Source organism: Vespa velutina, chromosome 4, assembly GCF_912470025.1.
Source record: "Vespa velutina chromosome 4, iVesVel2.1, whole genome shotgun sequence".
NCBI lineage: Eukaryota > Metazoa > Arthropoda > Insecta > Hymenoptera > Vespidae > Vespa > Vespa velutina.
Genome location: NC_062191.1, coordinates 3,618,763 through 3,638,879, shown reverse-complemented (window position 1 = coordinate 3,638,879; position 20,117 = coordinate 3,618,763). Strand labels below are relative to the sequence as shown.

At 23.4% G+C, this 20,117-nt stretch overlaps 3 protein-coding genes across 7 annotated transcripts; 1 reads left to right on the top strand and 2 right to left on the bottom strand.

The window, feature by feature from the left end:
• Nucleotides 1–238: 238 nt before the first annotated feature.
• On the bottom strand, nucleotides 239–7,188 carry LOC124948632 (fatty-acid amide hydrolase 2-A-like). Of its 5 annotated transcripts, XM_047492507.1 has the most exons (12): nucleotides 6,799–7,185; nucleotides 6,535–6,623; nucleotides 6,075–6,251; nucleotides 4,817–5,036; nucleotides 3,532–3,749; nucleotides 2,896–3,007; nucleotides 2,498–2,655; nucleotides 1,850–1,993; nucleotides 1,405–1,506; nucleotides 1,140–1,307; nucleotides 776–958; nucleotides 239–551 (listed from the first exon to the last, which is right to left on the bottom strand). In XM_047492507.1, exons 2-12 carry the CDS (start codon nucleotides 6,592–6,594, stop codon nucleotides 441–443), a joined length of 1,653 nt encoding a protein of 550 aa, XP_047348463.1. In that variant the 5' UTR covers nucleotides 6,595–6,623; nucleotides 6,799–7,185; the 3' UTR covers nucleotides 239–440. The 5 variants fall into 5 exon arrangements, with proteins under 5 accessions (XP_047348463.1, XP_047348462.1, XP_047348464.1 ...); XM_047492506.1 differs by having other exon boundaries at nucleotides 6,535–7,185; XM_047492508.1 differs by lacking the exon at nucleotides 1,140–1,307 and having other exon boundaries at nucleotides 6,535–7,188.
• Nucleotides 7,189–11,849: 4,661 nt separating this feature from the next.
• Nucleotides 11,850–14,310, bottom strand: LOC124948630 (MOB kinase activator-like 1). Its single transcript, XM_047492503.1, has 5 exons — nucleotides 14,077–14,310; nucleotides 13,001–13,167; nucleotides 12,583–12,810; nucleotides 12,328–12,491; nucleotides 11,850–12,221 (listed from the first exon to the last, which is right to left on the bottom strand). The coding sequence occupies exons 1-5, from the start codon at nucleotides 14,088–14,090 to the stop codon at nucleotides 12,141–12,143; spliced, it is 654 nt and encodes a 217-aa protein (XP_047348459.1). The 5' UTR covers nucleotides 14,091–14,310; the 3' UTR covers nucleotides 11,850–12,140.
• A 532-nt stretch (nucleotides 14,311–14,842) lies between these two features.
• LOC124948927 (protein germ cell-less) lies at nucleotides 14,843–19,746 on the top strand. The gene is made up of 8 exons (XM_047493262.1): nucleotides 14,843–15,228; nucleotides 15,308–15,431; nucleotides 15,513–15,609; nucleotides 15,695–16,064; nucleotides 16,172–16,435; nucleotides 16,512–16,730; nucleotides 16,836–16,926; nucleotides 17,005–19,746. The coding sequence occupies exons 1-8, from the start codon at nucleotides 15,083–15,085 to the stop codon at nucleotides 17,131–17,133; spliced, it is 1,440 nt and encodes a 479-aa protein (XP_047349218.1). The 5' UTR covers nucleotides 14,843–15,082; the 3' UTR covers nucleotides 17,134–19,746.
• Nucleotides 19,747–20,117: the final 371 nt, after the last annotated feature.

Below are 20,117 nucleotides of genomic sequence, written 5' to 3'. Positions count from 1 at the left end.
TATGGCCACTTTGTTTCTTTTATTAGATTATTATTATATATTATACATATTATATATATATATATATATACGTGATATGTACATAACTAATTAATGTGTATAAACTGGTTATTATAAAAAATAACATGTATTTTGAATTTTTTTCAAACGATTAAAATAGATTTAAAAATTGTATACTCTATCAACTATATAAAATTATTCTATTCAACTTATAGTATAAATAAATCTTTTTCTCGAGTTTTTTTACTTTTATCTTCTTCTATATGAAGAAAATATTAAGGTTAGATATTTTGATATACAAAATTTATTTGTATAATATTGTAAATATTAATTTGTACAATATATTATAAAAATATGATTCTCTAAATATCAAGTCAATTATCTAAAATTTATTAAGAAAACAAACCAATTAATTGATTAATATATAATAAAAATCTATGTTAAGTAACTGTATTAATATTACTAGGTGGTACTTGCCAACCACCGAATTGTTTCTCTATTTCCTTAGCCAATGCGATTGTTAAATGATCGCAAGAATCATTAGCGATTATCTAATTAGAGAGAAAAAAAAAAAGAAAAGTTAACACAAAAAAAAAAATTATATTAATTTTGTTGTCCATGCAATATATGAAAATATAATTATTATTTAAAAATCTATAATAATATCAATGATATTGAATATCACAATTTTTCGATAATTTTCATACTGATCATTTTTATAATCACTAATTCATATATTTGTAAAAATAAAATAAACTAAATAATATTAATATACCTGTAAACCTATGGGTAAACCATTTCTATTCAAACCCATAGGACATTGTGTGACAGGAAGACTCAACGAATTAAAAATATTCATATAAGCTATATTTAAAAACTTGTAATATATTTCCGAATGATAATGTGCACATGCATGGAAAGTTGGACAAATCAAAACAGCATTTTTATGTAAAAGTTGCTGAAATAAAAGAAATATAAAATTATAATTATATATACACAGAGAGAGAGAGAGAGAGAGAGAGAGAGAGAGAGAGAGAGAGAGACATACGTTTCATATAAATACTATAATAATAAATAATATTAGTAATAACAAGTAAATATTTTTACGATGTGTATATTTATTAATAATAAATACTTACTTCAAGTTCTTTCTTAAGTAAACTACGCTTTTTCAAAATATCTTTATAAAACGATGCCGGTAATATTTCTAAAAATCTCACAAGAATTCCATACAATATAGATCCCCATGTGTGAGAATTAAAATTAAATAAGCGCTGCACCAAAACAAGGAATACGCTTTTCCATGGCTATAGATATATATATATATGTTATAATATTTTTATATAATTTTTTTCCTATAATACACAAAAAATAGAAATTATTTATACAATTAATTATGCTAACCTTCGTTCCATCGTTCAAATTAAAAATGGTTTCCGTTTTATTTAATTCAAAAGGAGTAAGACTCCCTATTTCCATCGCATATTTCAAATTTTTTAATTCCACCTATAACAATAATAAAAAAAATTCTATATTATCTAATTAGCATAATTCAATGAGCGAATATTTATGTTTATTTACATATATACAACATTTATATTTGCGAACAACTCATTTTCAATATAAATAGTGACACAAACTATTAACATATAAATAAATACACCCACACACACACACATATATACTATTGTTACTATAATAATTGACTATTTTGACTATAATAATTTTGAGTTGTTTCATACGAAAATGTTGTAATACTTCTATATAATAAAAAAAAATATATATATAATATAAAAAATATATATGTAATAAAAATTATATAATATAAAAATTATATATAATAACTAACTTTTTGAACTTGACATTGGTAAGTCAATTTTAAATGATTGGTCAAGTTATTAATAGCAAGTTTGATTTCCATTTCAATGGACGAGCCTAATATTTTACAATATTTGTCATCGAGATAAAAAATCTTGATTTCTCCAATGTCCACCTAATAAATAAAAAAAATAAAAAAAATAAAAAAAATAAAAATAATATATATATATTTTAGAAAATTCATATATTCGAAATATATTAAATAGACGAAGTTGATGCGTCGATGAGATATATTCAAATTGTAATGTTACCTTCATAAATTTTTGTTCTTTTTTTTTTTTTTCTTTAATTACTTATATCAGAAAGGTAAAAATTCTTGTCATTTCTTAAAATAATCATTCTATACGCGTAAAAATGTTTTACAATGCCGATGTCATTAAAATGCATGATTATTATAATTATTTTGTACTTCCCTGTTATAAAATATCATAAATTATTATACAAGTACAAAGTTAAATGTATAGAAAACATTTCGTAGTTGATATTGTGTTTAAAGAGAAAAAAGAAGAACAAAAATTATAAATTATATTTTATAATTATTAATTTTTAAATGAACCTCGTAAGAAATGACGAATATATAAATAAAATAATATAGCGATAGATATTAATATATACATACCTGACGATCAAGACATTTCATACATTCCTTAGATGTTGTAATACTTCTTAAAATTAAAGGAAGGTCAATAGCGTATCTCGTCATCACACCAATCGTGAAAGTATTATTCCATTTTTTATTCGTACCTATTGGTCTGTGACCCTCGCATGAAATCCAATCTATTAAATTCATATTATTAAAAATAATATTTCGAAAGAGTATAAATTAAACTTAAATAAGAAATATAATAAAGAAGATATATTATTGTGCTGAATAATTTGTTAATAAGTAAATTTTTTGTTCGTTAATAAATATATCTTTTATCTACATTATATACACGCACGCGTACACGAATACATATATATATATATATTGTGTTATAAAAATAAAACAAAAAAAAAATATGAGCTATTTCTTACAGGATGTTGGTTTGTGACCAAAAATACCACAAAACATAGCAGGCAATCTTATCGATCCCGCAACATCGGATGCTAAACCCATCAAAGAAGCACCGCTACTTATAAGCGCAGCCTGAAAAGAGTATAAAAAAATATATATATCTTATAATTTTTTTTATTTAATTTTATATATTTTAATTTATTCATGATATATAGATACGCGCACGTACACACACACACACACACACATATATAAATATATATATATATGTGTATATATATATGTACATATTATAATTTTATATAAAATTAAATATTTCAATTTAATTAGATATAATAAAAAAAGAAGTATATCAGAAACAAATTATATTAATATATTTTATATAAAAAAAAAAAAAGATATTTAACTTATACAAAAAAATATATATATATGCAGAGAGAGAGAGAGAGAGAGAGAGAGAGAGAGAGAGAGAGAGAGAGAGAAAGAGAGAGAGAAAGAGAGAGAAAGAGAGAAAGAGAGAGAGAGATACTATATTATACATTATATATTTTATATAGATTATATATCAGAGTATATTTTGTGTCTATTATATAATTAAAGAAATATATATTTACATATGTAAAATATATATTTGAATTTTGTTATATAATACAAACCTCGCCTCCCGTTGAACCACCAGTTGTTCTTCTCGTATCATAAGGATTTGACGTTCTACCAATGATATTGTTAAAAGTTTCCCAAAACATGCATAATTCAGGTGTATTACTCGTTAACAAAATAATACCACCGGCTTCACGAATCTTTCTTACAACGTGTGCATTTTTTTTAGCCTTTATATGTTTTTCGCTTGTCACTCCTACCGCGATACTAAAATCTATATAAAAATGATATTTCGTTTATCAGACAATTGTATAAAAAATTAAATAATAAAATCATATTTATATACTTATATGCAAGGTATGGAAATAATATATTGTTTATATTTGCTTATAATAATTTCCAAAAATCTGCAAAATTGTATCTACGTTGATAAATAAGTATGAAATATAATATATATATATATATATATATATATATATATATATATTAAATATTAGCATATATAACATTTTTTAACAATATATTTCTATATAAGCAAATGTTATACATGTATGTGAGATGGATTTATTAAACATTTTTCACTCGTGCTTAAATTTCGTTCTCAATAATTATGTGCATTGTTTTCCTTTCTTCTTTCTTTTTTTTTCTTTTTTTTTTTTTTTTGATATTAAAAAAATGTAATGAAGCAACATAAAACGAAAGAGGATTGCGATAAATACAACTATATTCCATAAAAAAACGATGTTAAAACCTTGAACTCGTTAGAGGTTTGAGCAATATATGAATACAAGTATTATACTTCCACTTCTGATTATATGTTTACTTTAAAGAATGCTATTTCTCTTTCTCTCTCTCTCTTTCTCTTTCTCTTTCTCTCTCTTTCTTTTAGAAACGATCACATTGACAAAATTTTCAATTGAAAATCATTAAAAAAATATCAATTTGACATAAATATCCATCAAAAATTGTCATACATATGTAAACATTTCTTTAAGCTTCTATTTATTCAATCAATAATTTAAAACATTTGTTCATTATTTTAAAGAAAATATTATTATGCGTAATATAAATGACACAACACTCTATTACATAAAAGCCTATTATATAATACCCTATTACATATGTAACATCTTGTTACATAATTATTTATATTGATTAAAATATTTAGATACACTTATAATAGACTTTTACAAAATATTTATCATTAATTAATATACATACGTACATACGTATATATATATATATATATATATATATATATATATGTATATATATGTATATATATGTATATATATATGTACGTATGTAAATAATTTTTGATCAAAAGAAAAATATTTTCACCTTTTACGGCGATGCTAGCTTTAATTGTTACGGGAACCCCAAATAATGGCATTTCTTTCGCGATATACTCTATAGATTGCGTAGTTGTATTTAAAAAATAATCGACAGCACGAGCTTCTTTTAACGCATTTTTATAATTGTCCTCGACAATAGCATTCAATATAGGATTAACTTCTTTACAACGAGCAATAAACGTTGATACAACTTCCTCACTGGTGATCTATAATAGAATTTCACGATCAATCATTTTATTTCTTTTGAAAAGATTTTCTATCAGAAAATTATTTAATAATTATAATATTATAATATAGTATCAATATTCATATTATGTGATATATATATATATATATATATATTTATTTATTAAAGTATGAATATTTATAATATGTAATATATATACATTTATAGTATATATAGTATATTGTATATAACATAGTATAACTGGCGAATCTGTCAAAATGCCTAAATTCATTGAAATCATCATTAAAATAAATTATTCAGGATATTTATTTCCTCGAATTATTTTCATGTAAATGATGAAGTGAAAAATACATTGTTACAAATTCGATGATTATTGTCAAATATCAAAATAAAAATTATATATACCGATCATCGAATTAAACTATCAACATAATATAAATACTTTTATCATTATTTTACGGAATTCTTTTACGGATAACTATTCCTACTGTATACAAATTAGGTACTATATAGTTATGTGTATGTGTGTGTGGGTGTACGTATACACACATATATATAGTACATTATTTCTCATAGTACATTATTATCATATATTGATAATATCGAGTAAATTAATTGATAATATCCATTAAAAAAAATGTTCGTATAAAATTATCTCCGAAAATGATTTATTGAAAAATTATGAGTTTAAAAATCAATAGTTATAAAAACTTATTCATTCTAATCTCAAGAAAAATAAATCACACGCTAATGACTGATTATGAAATTTAAGAAAAATTAAGTAAAAGAAAAAATATTAAATTAAAACGTATAGACAATAATTATCAATGAGAATTATATAGTATCTATTTGCGATTGTGTATAACAATATTTTTACTTGTAAATCTATATATATATATATATATATGAATATTGAAGTACAATATAATAACCAATATGTCATCATTTTTTTTTCTTCTTTCTTTGTTTGCTTTTTTTTTGTAGAAAGATTTTCTTTTTTTATTATTTCAAATATTAGTTTTAGTTGATTACACATGTAAATATTAAAAAAACTTGCCTCTTTCATACGAATTTTTCTTGCAATATCAGTAGCCGTCCAAAAGAATATTCTGTTTAACAAAGGTGGACAATATTGATGTTTTTTAAGTCTCATCCTAATAATCGGATACATTATACAACCCAATATTAACATCATCGTTCTTAATATACATTTTTCTATTAAATAGAAGATTTTCTGAAATAAATGAATAATGCAATTTCTTTTGTCCAAATGTTCGAAGAAATATTTTATCCAAAATAGTTAATTCGTGAAAAGTCGGTGGATTCTTTTTTTTTTCGTTCATATTAAGAATACAATTTCTATGTTTAAAAAAAGAAAAGAAAAAGAAAAAGAAAAGAAACAAAAAGCAAATCTTACGAATTACTCTCGCATATATACATATATGTATTTTCGTATATGTATATAATATGTACTTATATTTTGAAATTCTTGTTATTTCCTGAATTTGTATACTTACCCAATAATCGAAAGTAAAAGCAAACAAGAAGAAGGAATATATTATTGCTAAGATATTCATTTTTTTGTAAATTTTTTTTATCCATGAATCTGTTATTAGAAAAAAAAAAATTACACTCTCTCGATTCACGTCGTAACTATTGTTATATTAAAAATGTAATGATATAATTTTGCGACATTGAAAAATGAAAAGAGATAAAATAAAAATAAAAAAGAAAAGGAAAACAATATAAAATATAAAATGTTATGTAACATCTGATTATACCAATCACAACATCTATAAAACAACAATTCAATCTCGTGTTAACTTATTTTGAATGCCGACATAATACTAAACCGACTTCGAAAGCGTACAGCATATTTACACGAGCTGTCGTCGTGTAAATATGCCGTACGACAGTCTATCGATGGTGGGGCATATAAGTAAGAGCGAGAAAAGTTATAACGATGTTAAGATGAAAGTCCACAAAAGAAACGTAGTTATAATTGTATTTTGTTACATTTATATTTTGAATTTATCGACGAAAATTTGATAACAGAGAAATGAAAATAAAAAAAGAAATATTATCATTCAATAAAACAAATTCATCTTGCTAATAAACAATTATTAAATTATTAATTTAATTTTAATTATATATTCTAATAAACACCACTTACCACGGATAAGATTGTATATTGAAAAAATGCAAAATATTTTATTATTTATTAACAATTTGAAATTTTAATTCCTTTATAATTAAAATAACATTGCGATCTACACTGAAAAAAAAAAAAAAAAAAAAAAAAAAAAAAAAAAAAAAAAAAAAAAAAAAAAAAAAAAAAAAAAGAATAATATGAATAATTTCATTTTCTTTCAATGAAATTTATATACTGAAAAAAGAATCTTCACAATATATACTCGAATGAATAATGTCTGTAGATATATTTTCAATGTACAATTAAAAGTAAATAAATGATCAATTAAATGAACGATAAAATAATTTATTTTTCTTTTCTCATTAAAATTGATATATATTTTTTTTTATCATTAAGTTTTAATTTTATCTTAATAAAAGATTCGCATAACATTATAGCACGTAAACGTTATATTAAATAAAAATCACTAGCTTTTCGAATGATTTCAATATACTTTCTAATTAGAATGATAACGGATTCTTCACAAATAATCATCGTTGTGTTACGTTATATTAGTTGGGGACTATAATTATTATTATATTAATTTGAATACTATCTTTTACATGTATTAAAAAAAAAAAAAAAAAAACATTAAAATTTCATTAAAAAGATCTACATAATTAACATTTCTTTTTGTTATTTTAATTTGTTTTCTTTTTTTTTCAATTATTTATCTGCCATATCCACTATTTAAATATTTATAGAATTATTTTAAATGAAACTTATATAATATTTAAAGAGTTATTTTAAGTGAAACTTATATAATCTTATATTAATTATATTACGATCGCGATAATAAACAAATTAATAATTATAAATTAATAATTATAAATTATAAACAAATTATAAATTAAATCAAGTAAACATGTAATTAAGAAGTATAATTTCGTAACACTAATATAAATTCTGTCTATGTCTGAACTATACGTCTAAACTACAAAAATACATATATCTTGTAAAGAAAAAGAAAAAATAAAAGGAAACATTTGAATTTCATTCAAAAGATTTGAATAATTACTATTTTTTTTATTTACTTTGTTTTTTTTCAATTACGTATTTGCAATATGCATGTTTTAAGTATATATGAAATTATTTTAAATAAAAAAAAAAATATATACATGGCTTTGTAAATACAGGGTGTTTCAGAAATAGATCGCTAAACTTTAAGACCATATTCTATTTATTGTAAGAATGAAAAAAAGTTATATGAAATGCTTCCTTTCCAAGTTATAAACATTTTTTATTATAATATACTCGTGATTATTGGTCAAACAGATTAATAACGTTTGTTAAATTAGATCAAGTGAAAATAAAAATTATTCAAAAATTATATAATACAGAAAGAAGTTGTAAAAAAGAAATAAACATTAACGGTGAATTGTAAAAATAATGATTATAAAAATCGTAAAGAGTTGAATGTACTCATGGATCTCGATAAGATTATATAAAAATTTTCAATTAAAAGTGAAGATATCACATACATTACTAACAATGTTATATAACAAATGATAAACAAATGATAGAACAAATATCTTCATAATAGATGAACTTAATGTGAATATAAAAAATAAAATTACTAATAGTTAATAGTAAGCGAACGAATAATAAAATTATATATATATATATATATATATATATATATATATATATATATGTATATATATACACACACACACATATGTAACATTCGGTTATATATACGCGATTATTTTTATTTATTTGCGAAAGATTGTTATTTACATTGCACAAATATATTTCATTTGAGTATACAAAACAAGTAGACCATTAATCATTGAAAATTGTACATATTGAAACAGACGTATTTAATAAGAAGCACCATTTGAAATGAATTAGACAATTTTGTTCTCTTCCTTTAGCAAATATTATTATATTCAATATTTTGTCTGTTAAAAAATATTTATATATAAAAAAAAAAAATTATAATAATAATAATAATAATAATAATAATTACATATTTTAATAAACGACAACACAATTCTTTTTTTGCATAAATTTTCTTTTCAAATGACAATGAAAAAAAAAAAAAATTTTTTTAACAATATTTATTATGAGCACAGGAACGTATAGTATTTCTCAGACCAACTCTATACCAAACAAAAATCCTTACACATAATATAGTGAAGTGATACTATTTGTTAATTATACCTACTCTATCTCTCTTTCTCTCTCTCTCTCTTTCTTTGCGCATCTTAAATAGGAATTGCAAGCAAGCAAGCATTATACGATCTTTTATAATATATCATTTACGCTTTTAGTATTTTTTTTCCTCTTTCTTTCTTTTTTTCAAAAGAAAAACAATATTAAAATAATAAAAATATTAATCACATACACAATGGGATATAATTCAGTCGTAAGATTACAAAATATAATAGAATCGAAGCTTCATTTTTAATACGTATTATTTTATAGTATAGCGATTTACTACGAAAATATAAATGGTATTGATTGATGATAATGGTCTATTATGATAATGTGCTATCGACATGTAAAATAGACACTTAAATGTAATTACATTTAAAATAAAATTAAAATAATAATAATAATAATAATAATAATAATAATAATAATAATAATAATAATAATAAAATAATGTAACAATAATTAAAATAATAATGATAATAGAAATTATAATATATAATTAATATTAATAAAAATTAATGTTATTATTAATGCGAAATATCGTATATAGGCAACATCGCTTTCTATATTATTACTAATTTAATACAAATATATATATGTATATGATGTCTCTTTACAAAAGACACGTATTCTGTATTCTGTTTTTATTTGTATTCTTAAGTACTGGATAGAAGACAGTCATTGTTATAGAATATAATCAGTTATTGTAAATCATCTAGATACGTTTACATTTAATGCCTTGCAAATATATCTCGTTTTTTCCTTCTCTTCATTTTTCCATTATTTTCCTAAATCATTCGCTATTCAATCTATCAAAGCTATTTATCGTATATATCATCGTTATAATAAAATACATTTATTATACTCGTGGACCTCGATAAGATTGTATTGAACCTTTCGATTAAATCGGAAGATATCACATGTATTACTAGCGATGTACGTATATTTACGAACAGATGTCTTCATAATAGACGAACTTAATGTGAATATAAAAAATAAAATTGCTAATAGTTAAGCGAGCAAATAATAAAATTATCTATATATATATATATATATATATATATATATATATATATATAAATTTCTTGATTATATTTTTCTACTGATTTTCATGATTTTTTTTATTTGCTTTTATAAAAAGCCAATTTATATATGTAATATACGAATATATAAATTTGATGATATCAGAAATGTGATTGCTCTTTTCAAATCATTATAACAAATACATATTTTTCTTTTTTCTTGACCTTATGCATAAATAACAATATGCATTTGAACATATGACAAGTATAAAATAGGATGCATAAAAAGAAAATAAAGCTTATTACTATATGTAATATTATATAAGCAATTAACACATGAAGATCGTCTAAATGTTTTAATATATTAAAATAATATGATAATAATATAAGTATATGTATTAACTTAGTACCTTCATATATATACCAACAATATGTAATGTTTCGATGACAAAAACATTACACGTGATTATAATATAAAAACTATGATAAAAAAGTGACAACGTTTCCTTTTCAATGTAATGTAAGTATAAAAGCAATTATACGAAATTACAATGATTAAATGCTATTTCAACATCATTTTCTCATTTTTCGTTTCTTTTTCTTTTTTTTTTTTTTTTCTCTATCTATATGCAGTTTGCCCAAATAGCAAATTACCTTACTTTTGCATCCGATCGTGTGTAATTATATTTTATAACAAAATAATATGGATCACAATTAGATATGTTTAAATATTAAATCACTTAACATCATAATTCCAACCTTCAGCATATACAATATTCTACACAGATTATATATATATATATATATATAAGATAATCTTTTATAAGATGATCCTTTTTCAATTACAAGTTGAAAACTTGAAGTACAAAGCTCGTTAGATATAATAAATTATAATTCACAACAAACCGTATTAACTGATTAGAATGTGTCGCTACTAAATATAACATAAATCGTTTACTATGCTGTGTGTTAGATGTGTAAATATTGTACAAAAGTCTACATTGATAATTCTCACCCTTTGTAGTCATTGCCATTATATGCATATGGATTATAGTCGAATATACCACAAAGATTAATTTAAATATTTTAATTCTTATTTTATATCATATACTCTAGGAAGAGGGTCAATAAATAATTGTCTTTTAACTTTTTACCGGGGTATGGTTTTTATAGTAAAAAATCTACTTATATGGTACCTACAACACGATTGAAACACTTATTGTCTAATAAAGGCAATTTTTTTCAATTCTCCGTATCTCTAAAATTACACGCATATTACAACCTGATTTAATAATTACATAAAGGAAAATTGAAAGGACAACTCCTAGATACACGAAATAAAATTTATCTTAAAATTTGATAATTCCTATTAATACGATTAATACGACCCTCATTCCTAAGAGTGTATGTACAAACAAAAATGGTTAATTCATTTACGAAACATATGTGTGTGTGTGTCAATAGTCTATTCAACATAAATTCTAAGCTTCCTTTTTTTTTTTTTTTTTTTTTTTTTTTTTTCATTTTCTTTTTTTCATTCAAAATAAAAACTGCGAAAATCGGTATTAGCTTATTCCAATGTCAAATAAATACCTCCTTTCAACCATTGACCCACACTTTATAAGAAAAATCCTATTGTAATTAATGTAATTAATTCCATAATATTATATGCAATTACACATTTGTTAGCAAATACCATGTGGGTGAGATTCTTTGGAGGAGTTTCTGGGTATACAATCACATGAATAATTCATCGTGCATCCTTGGCAGTTAACTTCTCTATCAATTCTTGTAATGGTGCTAATTCTCTTCGTTCAATTAAATTGAATTCCTAAATATAAAAAAAAAAAAAATGTATATACATATATATATATATATACATTTAATATTATATTGTATATAATAATGGGTATATTTAATTTTTTATATAAATATACCTGAACAAAAAATATGAAGTGTTTAAAAGACGTATTTAAATGCGCTTCTTCGCCAAGCTGTACAACTTCGCTGAAGTGTTGATGATAAATATGTGCATATACTCTAAATAATCGCTTTAATATTGTTTTTGCAATTGATAAGAAGTTCTTTGGGAATGGTACGCCTATGGAATGAAAAAATATATTTATTTTTTTTTTTTTTTTTTTAAATATATCTCTATTTACAATATCATCTATAAAAGTAAATTAAATTACCGATTTTGGAAGGAAACAATGTTTCGTCGTCCAATTGATCTTGTACCCATGTCATTAAATAATCAATATATTTTGGAGCTGAACATTTTATTGGCTTTTTTACGGTATGACCATCTGCCCAGTGATATTCATACTTTGGACCTGCTGACATTATCGGACAACTTTCCTCTGTACAAAATTCTGTGATAGTGCCATATAACATGTTGATTTGATTAAAAAAATCAACAGCTGTAATAATAATAATAATAATAATAATAATAATAATAATAATAATAATAATAATAATAATAATAATAATAACAATAATAATAATAATAATAAAAATATTATTATTATTATTATTAATAATAAGATTTATGAATAGATGTAATAAATTTCAAATTCAATATATACTTTAATATAATATAATAATACATACTATTGACAGCGACCCATTCATTTAAATCTTCTCCTTCTGGAAGCATAACTGCTAATCTTAGATTTCCAGAACCAAGAGTAGCTGCTGCATGTTTCATCAAATCATATTGATGAGTTCCTTCAGGGATATTCTTCTTTGGCTTAAAGGTTTTCGATGATCGGCTTCCACTTAAGAAATCCAGAAACGTTGAATTTACAGTCGGATAATGTAAAACTGACAGATATGAATTTATTACTTCGCTGAATAGATAGCAAGTTATCTCCATTGTATCTTATCAAAATTGTTATTTATTTATCATCAAGTTTTCATTTATATACTAAATGAAATAATAAAAGAAAAACATAAATAATTTCCTCTATTTGAATTTTTTTTTAAATATTTTCCTCTATTTGATATATTTTGGAACATTAGAAAATTTTTTCTTTGATTAAAAGAAAAAATAAATAAATACACATACATATATACATATACATATATATATATATATATTTATATATATATATATTTATATATATATATATTTATATATACATATATTTATATATATATATATAAAGTATCACAACATTGAAACTCTAGAATATATATATATATATATATATATATATATATATATATATATATAAAATAATGAAACATATTTTTCCTGAAGGATGATTCATAGTGGCTGCATATATAAATTGAGATTATATTGTATGCACATTATCAATGCACCTTTTATAAATATAATCACATCGAAATTATCTATCGATAACATTTTCGCACGTATCAAAAAAAAATATTAATAAAATCTAGAAAACATTATTTTGCTGTAAAAATGAAATATCCGTGTAAAAAAAGAATCTGTCAACATTTATAGATAATACGACCGGCAGTCCTTTCTCTAATGGCAGATTCTTTTTCAGTGATATTCCATCATTTTTATAAAATAATCCATATTTCGAAAAGATCTATTGATCAAAGTATACAATTAACATTTCCTATATCAAATTTGACTATAATGTTCTTATCGTGAGTTTAATGGAGTAAAAGCGAAGACATAGAATAAATCGAAATTTCTATTAGAAAAAACTTACAATAGGAAGCTCATTGTGAACTGACGCTTGGCTTTTTTACTGGAACAAGATCTATTAACACAATGACTGATTATCACTAACTTTCGAAGGAGAACACATAAAATCTTCCTTCGAATACGATCAACGAAAACTTTTCAACTACCATATAATATCACACAGAAGGTTTTGTCAACTGCTGTTTCCGTGATCGTCGACTTAGGCGATCGTTTCGTCAGTACGGAATGGATGCTTTTTACGTAGAATCACGACGTCCGATTAGACGTGATTATAGATATTTCTATATTCTCTTCGGACAAATTAACTAGGAATATTATACTTTTATATTTTACATTTATCAAATATAATAGAAATATAAGTTAAAATATGCAAATATTTAAATGTCAATTAATATAAAAATATTAACGAGATATTATCGATATAAACAAAATAAATATAATTTATAACAAATTCTTTTGTTCGTCGATATAACGATTATACGATTATAATATTTTATTCTTTAATACGAAATAATTCACTTTCTAAAATATCGATACGAAGGCAAGAAATTAAAAAGAATTTTGCATTGAGTTATCTCATAGTCCGACCAATGAGAACACTTCAGCTTGATATATCTTGTAGATGATTGGATGAAATGAAAAATACGATTTTGATTCTATCATCAGGATTGGTTTATTCATAATTTAATACTGCGCTACTACTGTATGATTGGATGTGTGCAAATAAAGGCATTCACCAATTGTGTCTATTCATAAATGTGCTACTATAAGTCGAAGAGATATTTTATATGTTTTTGGTCATGAGTTGTTTTAGGTCTCTGTCATCTTTTCATTACGTCTACGTAAATACACTTTGTTATAACCAAAGAGACGATATTTTTATATCTCTTATTGAAAATGACAAAATTTCTAACGTTCGTCTTGGAATTTCATTAGAAAATTACTTATCGTTTAAAAAAAAAAAAAAAAAAAAAAAAAAAAAAAGAAAAAAAAAAGAAACTCTTTGAAAGATGGGAAGTTATATGAGTAGAATTGCATCTATGTCAAATACTGCAGTACATTCTGTTTATCGAGGCCGTAAACGAAAATGCATCGAAGAGGATGATTTCGATTCTGAATTTGAATACATCGATCGAACACTTCAAACGCCTAAAAAGTGGGACAATTGATTACTCCATCAGAGTAACTTCATATATGTAAATTTTTATAATTTGTAATAATGCATGCTTTTGTAGGAGAAAATTACTAACAACCGCACAATATATATACAAAACATTATTCCAAGAAGAGAAAGGAAGTGATATAACTGTGCTCATGTTAGGAAAAGCATGGAGATTACATAAAGTTTATATTAGTCAAGTATGAATTAATTAATATTCTGTTTTTATATAAACAAATTATATTTTTATCAAATTTATATTAAAATGGATTCATTTGCAGAGTCCATATTTTGCAAGTATGTTTTCTGGATCCTGGAGAGAAACAAATGAAACTGTAATTAGCGTTGAAATTGCTGATTCCAATATCACATTAGATTGTAAATAAGATTGATATATTTTAAATATTATGTTATAGTAATATAATGAATATTTTTTTTAATAATTCAATTATAATTATTTCAGCTCTTTTAACAGTACTAGGATCATTTTACCAAGACGAAGTCAGTTTAGAGCCAAAGGATGTCATTTCAATTTTAGCTACGGCTACTTTATTTCAATTACAAGGATTGATCGATCAATGCACCAATATTATGATTGAAACTACAAACATTAAAACTGTTGTTCCATATTATAAAGCAGCAGTTTCATATGGTATGCCTGCAGTTAAAGTGGCTGCTAAAAAATGGATGGAAGTTAATTTATTAGGATACGGTTGGTTATATCCAACACTTTTACAAGACATTACTCCAGATTTAATGGCAGAATTGATTGTTAGTCCAGATTTGGTGGTTATACAAACAGAATTTTGTATATATATGATGCTACGTTTATGGTAAAATATTCTATTTTCATTATAGTATATGATTTATTGAATACATTTTAACATTTAATTCAAATAACCAAAGAAATAATTAAATGCAGATTATTGCATTGTTTTAGGCTGTTTGTACATCTAAAAAATAGGGATGAAACGATTGAGATAGACTTTAAAAACCATACATGGACAGAACCTTTTCTAGCGACAGAGGAAGGCAAAGAATATGCAACTCCGTTCAAAGCTCTAAGAATGAAATATCTACTTTTACATGATCAAGATGTTAGAGTTTTATACAGTGATGATTTAATACCTCCTAGTTGGTTACATGATGCATATAAAGAACAATGGTTACATTTATTAAGAATTGATGCTAGCAAAGATAAAGGGTCAGTTATCATATAATAAATTTATTTTTTATAAATTAATTGCAAAATACATCATATACATTTATAATATTTATAGACCTGAACAAATGAGTGAGAAAGAATTTTATCAAGAATGTTTTCGATGTGGCCGATATGTTGAGAAACCCGGTGAACATATCTGGAGATGGACAGCATTTCATTTTGGACTAGATTTTATTATGTGTCTGGATACTACGATTTTGCGTATCAAACGAAATCAAAGATTAGATACAGATCATATTCACGCAAATCATAATAAACATAATATTATTTTAAAGTAAGTAAAGGAAATAAAATAGAAAAATATCATTGCATAAATAATAGTGTGTAAAAAAAAAAAAAAAGAAAGAAAGAAAAAAAAGAAAATTGTAATTATTTTTAGGGTAACATTAATTTCATTGGATGAACAACGCCAAGTTAAACATATTCAATCTTCCGGAATGCTTAGGTTATCGCTACACAAAAATGAAGAGGTATAAATAGTATATACATATATATTTATTATATATAAAGTGTTTCAAATTAATATATCTTTATGATTTATATTCCAGAAACAGGTGATGTCTCTGGATAAACAATTAACGTATCCTTTGTACATGTCTGTTAATATGCAAGTAGTAACACCATTTTTATTTAATGAGGAAGAGAAATTAAACGATGTCATGCTTGTGGATACCTAGCAGTTTAAAGAGATAAACAAAATACATGAGAAAATGGGAATTGAAAGGTGCTTTCAATAATGCTGACTATAAAATCACGATTTTGTAAGTTTGCGAGTTTGAGATTGAATTATTTGAATTTCATTTTCAATAAGATTTTTCTAATCTTCTAATCATCTAATTATAATTGTCGAAAATTGCGTGCTTTTTAGATATTATAAATCTAGTATTATGATATTTTTCTGGTCGGACCAAAATACTGTATAAATTTTAACTTGCATTTATACATCGAAATTATAGCGTAGATATATCATTTAAAGTTACTTAAATACTTACCTTTAATTATCAAATTTACTTAAGTATTAGTTGATCAAGAAAAATCATATATTAATATTCGCGCAGAAAATAATATATTTGTTTTTCAAAATGAAGTCAAATATAATTTATCAAAAGTTATTTGCTTTTTTGTAAAATGCAAATAACCATCTTTACAAATGCACAATTTACTCGATTATTCGTTGAGATAAAGACTTCATTATATATTCAACAGCTATTAATCATATACAGGAAATATAAAAATTACGTGTTGCCATTTTATCAGATAATTTTTTAATTCATAATCGGTATAAAATCACTCTTGAATATGGTCATGCAAAGTTAATTTTAATCTTGATAATTGAAGTCTTACTTCTTTTACTATTCCAAACTATTTTATTTGTCTAACATCAATATCAAATTTACGATTGTTTAAGAATTTTCATTGCCACTGATGAACTGAAAAATTATCTGATAATGTAGTGAGATGATTTTTATACGTCCTGTATTTATAAATTTATCTATGAAATAATTCTAATACATTGATAATACACTGCTAAAATGCATTATACATTAATATTGTATTAATGCAGTACCAAGAAATATATATAAAACGTTTGACATTTCGTTACATTATTTTACATAATTTTATTTATTAATAGCTAGGATATAAAGAAATTTATTATTTTAGTAATAGAAATGCTTTCTAGTTCATTTAGTTTTTAGAACATACTTTATAAATCTGTTAAAATGGAAAGATCTTTTTAAGTTCTATTGGATATTTATCTACATAAGAGCGAAATACATAAAAATATATGTTTGCAATATTCAAATATTAATATTAATTATACTTGTCCAAGCTTTGCAGATTATATCAATTTGGGCAGAAGCAATGTATCTATAGATAGATCTAAACATTTCTAACTATGTCATTAAACTATTTCATAAAGCTTTAATATGTAGGATTTGATATGCTTCTTAACTGCTATAGATAAAGTTTAATATTTATTTAACTTTACATATTAATATATTTATGACAAACTATTCTTAAATGAAATGTCAAGTTACAAAAGAACATCTTATTCAGCATAATTCATAATAGATAAAAGATTTGTATTTGTAAAAGTTTTATGATATATTTTTACTATTAAAAACAACTGTAAATATAAATTGTGTTAATGCAGAATTGGGTTTTATAACATTTATATACAAAAAAAAAACATAATTATTTAAGTTTCTAAGGATATAAGGAATTTGATTTACAGATAATAGTAAAACAAAAGACATTTGTATAACAATACTATATAGAAACATTTGATTTCATGTATCATATATTCCATAAAATATTTATATAAAATTTCATTTCTAGGAAAACTTTAATATAACAGATATAAAATGTACATATAATCTATAACTATCATATATATATACATATGCATATATATGTATATGTATGTTATTTTTATATTTTTCTCACTTTTATATATCTTTCTAAAACAAATTAAACGGAAGTTTTGTTCACAAGTGATTTATATATAAATGTGAAAGAATATTTTAATTAACAAAAATGACTCCCACTTCCAAAACAATATAAATATATCTACATGAAACAGTAAATGTTTATAATGGGATTTTTGGAAGAAAAACGATATAATTTGATATTCTTTTCCGTAACCATTTAACACTTTATTGGCAGAATACTCTCTGTACATTGTGTATTTTGTGTACAATAGAATATATAATTTGACAATAAATGTTACAAACAAATTTAAAAAGTTTGACGTAGACATTCTCTTGATACGTTTTTAGGGGACAACCGGTATTATAACTAGAATTCTTAATGAAGCGTCAATTTGCGATCATTATTATGTATAAGAATTTTACGCATGTCGTCAAAATGTGTTATTCTTCAATTCGATATGCATGAGGTGGGGCAGTGTCATGATTTGGAAATGTGTGTTATTGCAATTTGATCCACCACGATTATGTAAGATGATATGTATTGAAATGCGCGACTGTATGATTTAAGATCGGATGAATTTGAAATGACAAATCAGATTAATCTGCGTTTCCATTATTATACTCATTCGAGTAACTAGAAAAGCATATTTTTCTTGTTGTTATCCCTCGAGGATTTTCTTCCTTTACAAGAAATTCAAATCGTGGACACATTTTTTGAAATTATTTCAAACTTTTCTATATTGCATTCGTAAACATACTTTAAATTTATATTTAAGAATATAACTTTAAGCGTAATTGAATAAACGCATAAGAGTCACATGACATGTATCGGCAGAAATAACAGTATTTAGAACACTAGAGGTGTTAATTAATTGTAATTATTATTTTTAATTCTTAATCGAATTCGTCCGTCGGAATTAATTTAGAAATTCGAGATCCAATTCGCGCATTTTGAATCACGTTCAGGATCATCAGTCGTTATAGATTAAAGGCGCTTGATCGTTAGAGATCGAACACGAAAATTTGCGGTGTTTAAAATATTTTTTTTTTTTTTTTTTTTTTACAAGCAACACCAAGAGAATCATAGAACGAAGGAGACATTGCAAACGAATAATCATTGTTTAGATACATATTTTATAAATTTTTAACATTTAACATAGGACGTTGAGATTCTTCGAACAGAAAGAAAAACACACACGCGTCGTATTTCTCTCTTATTATTATTATTA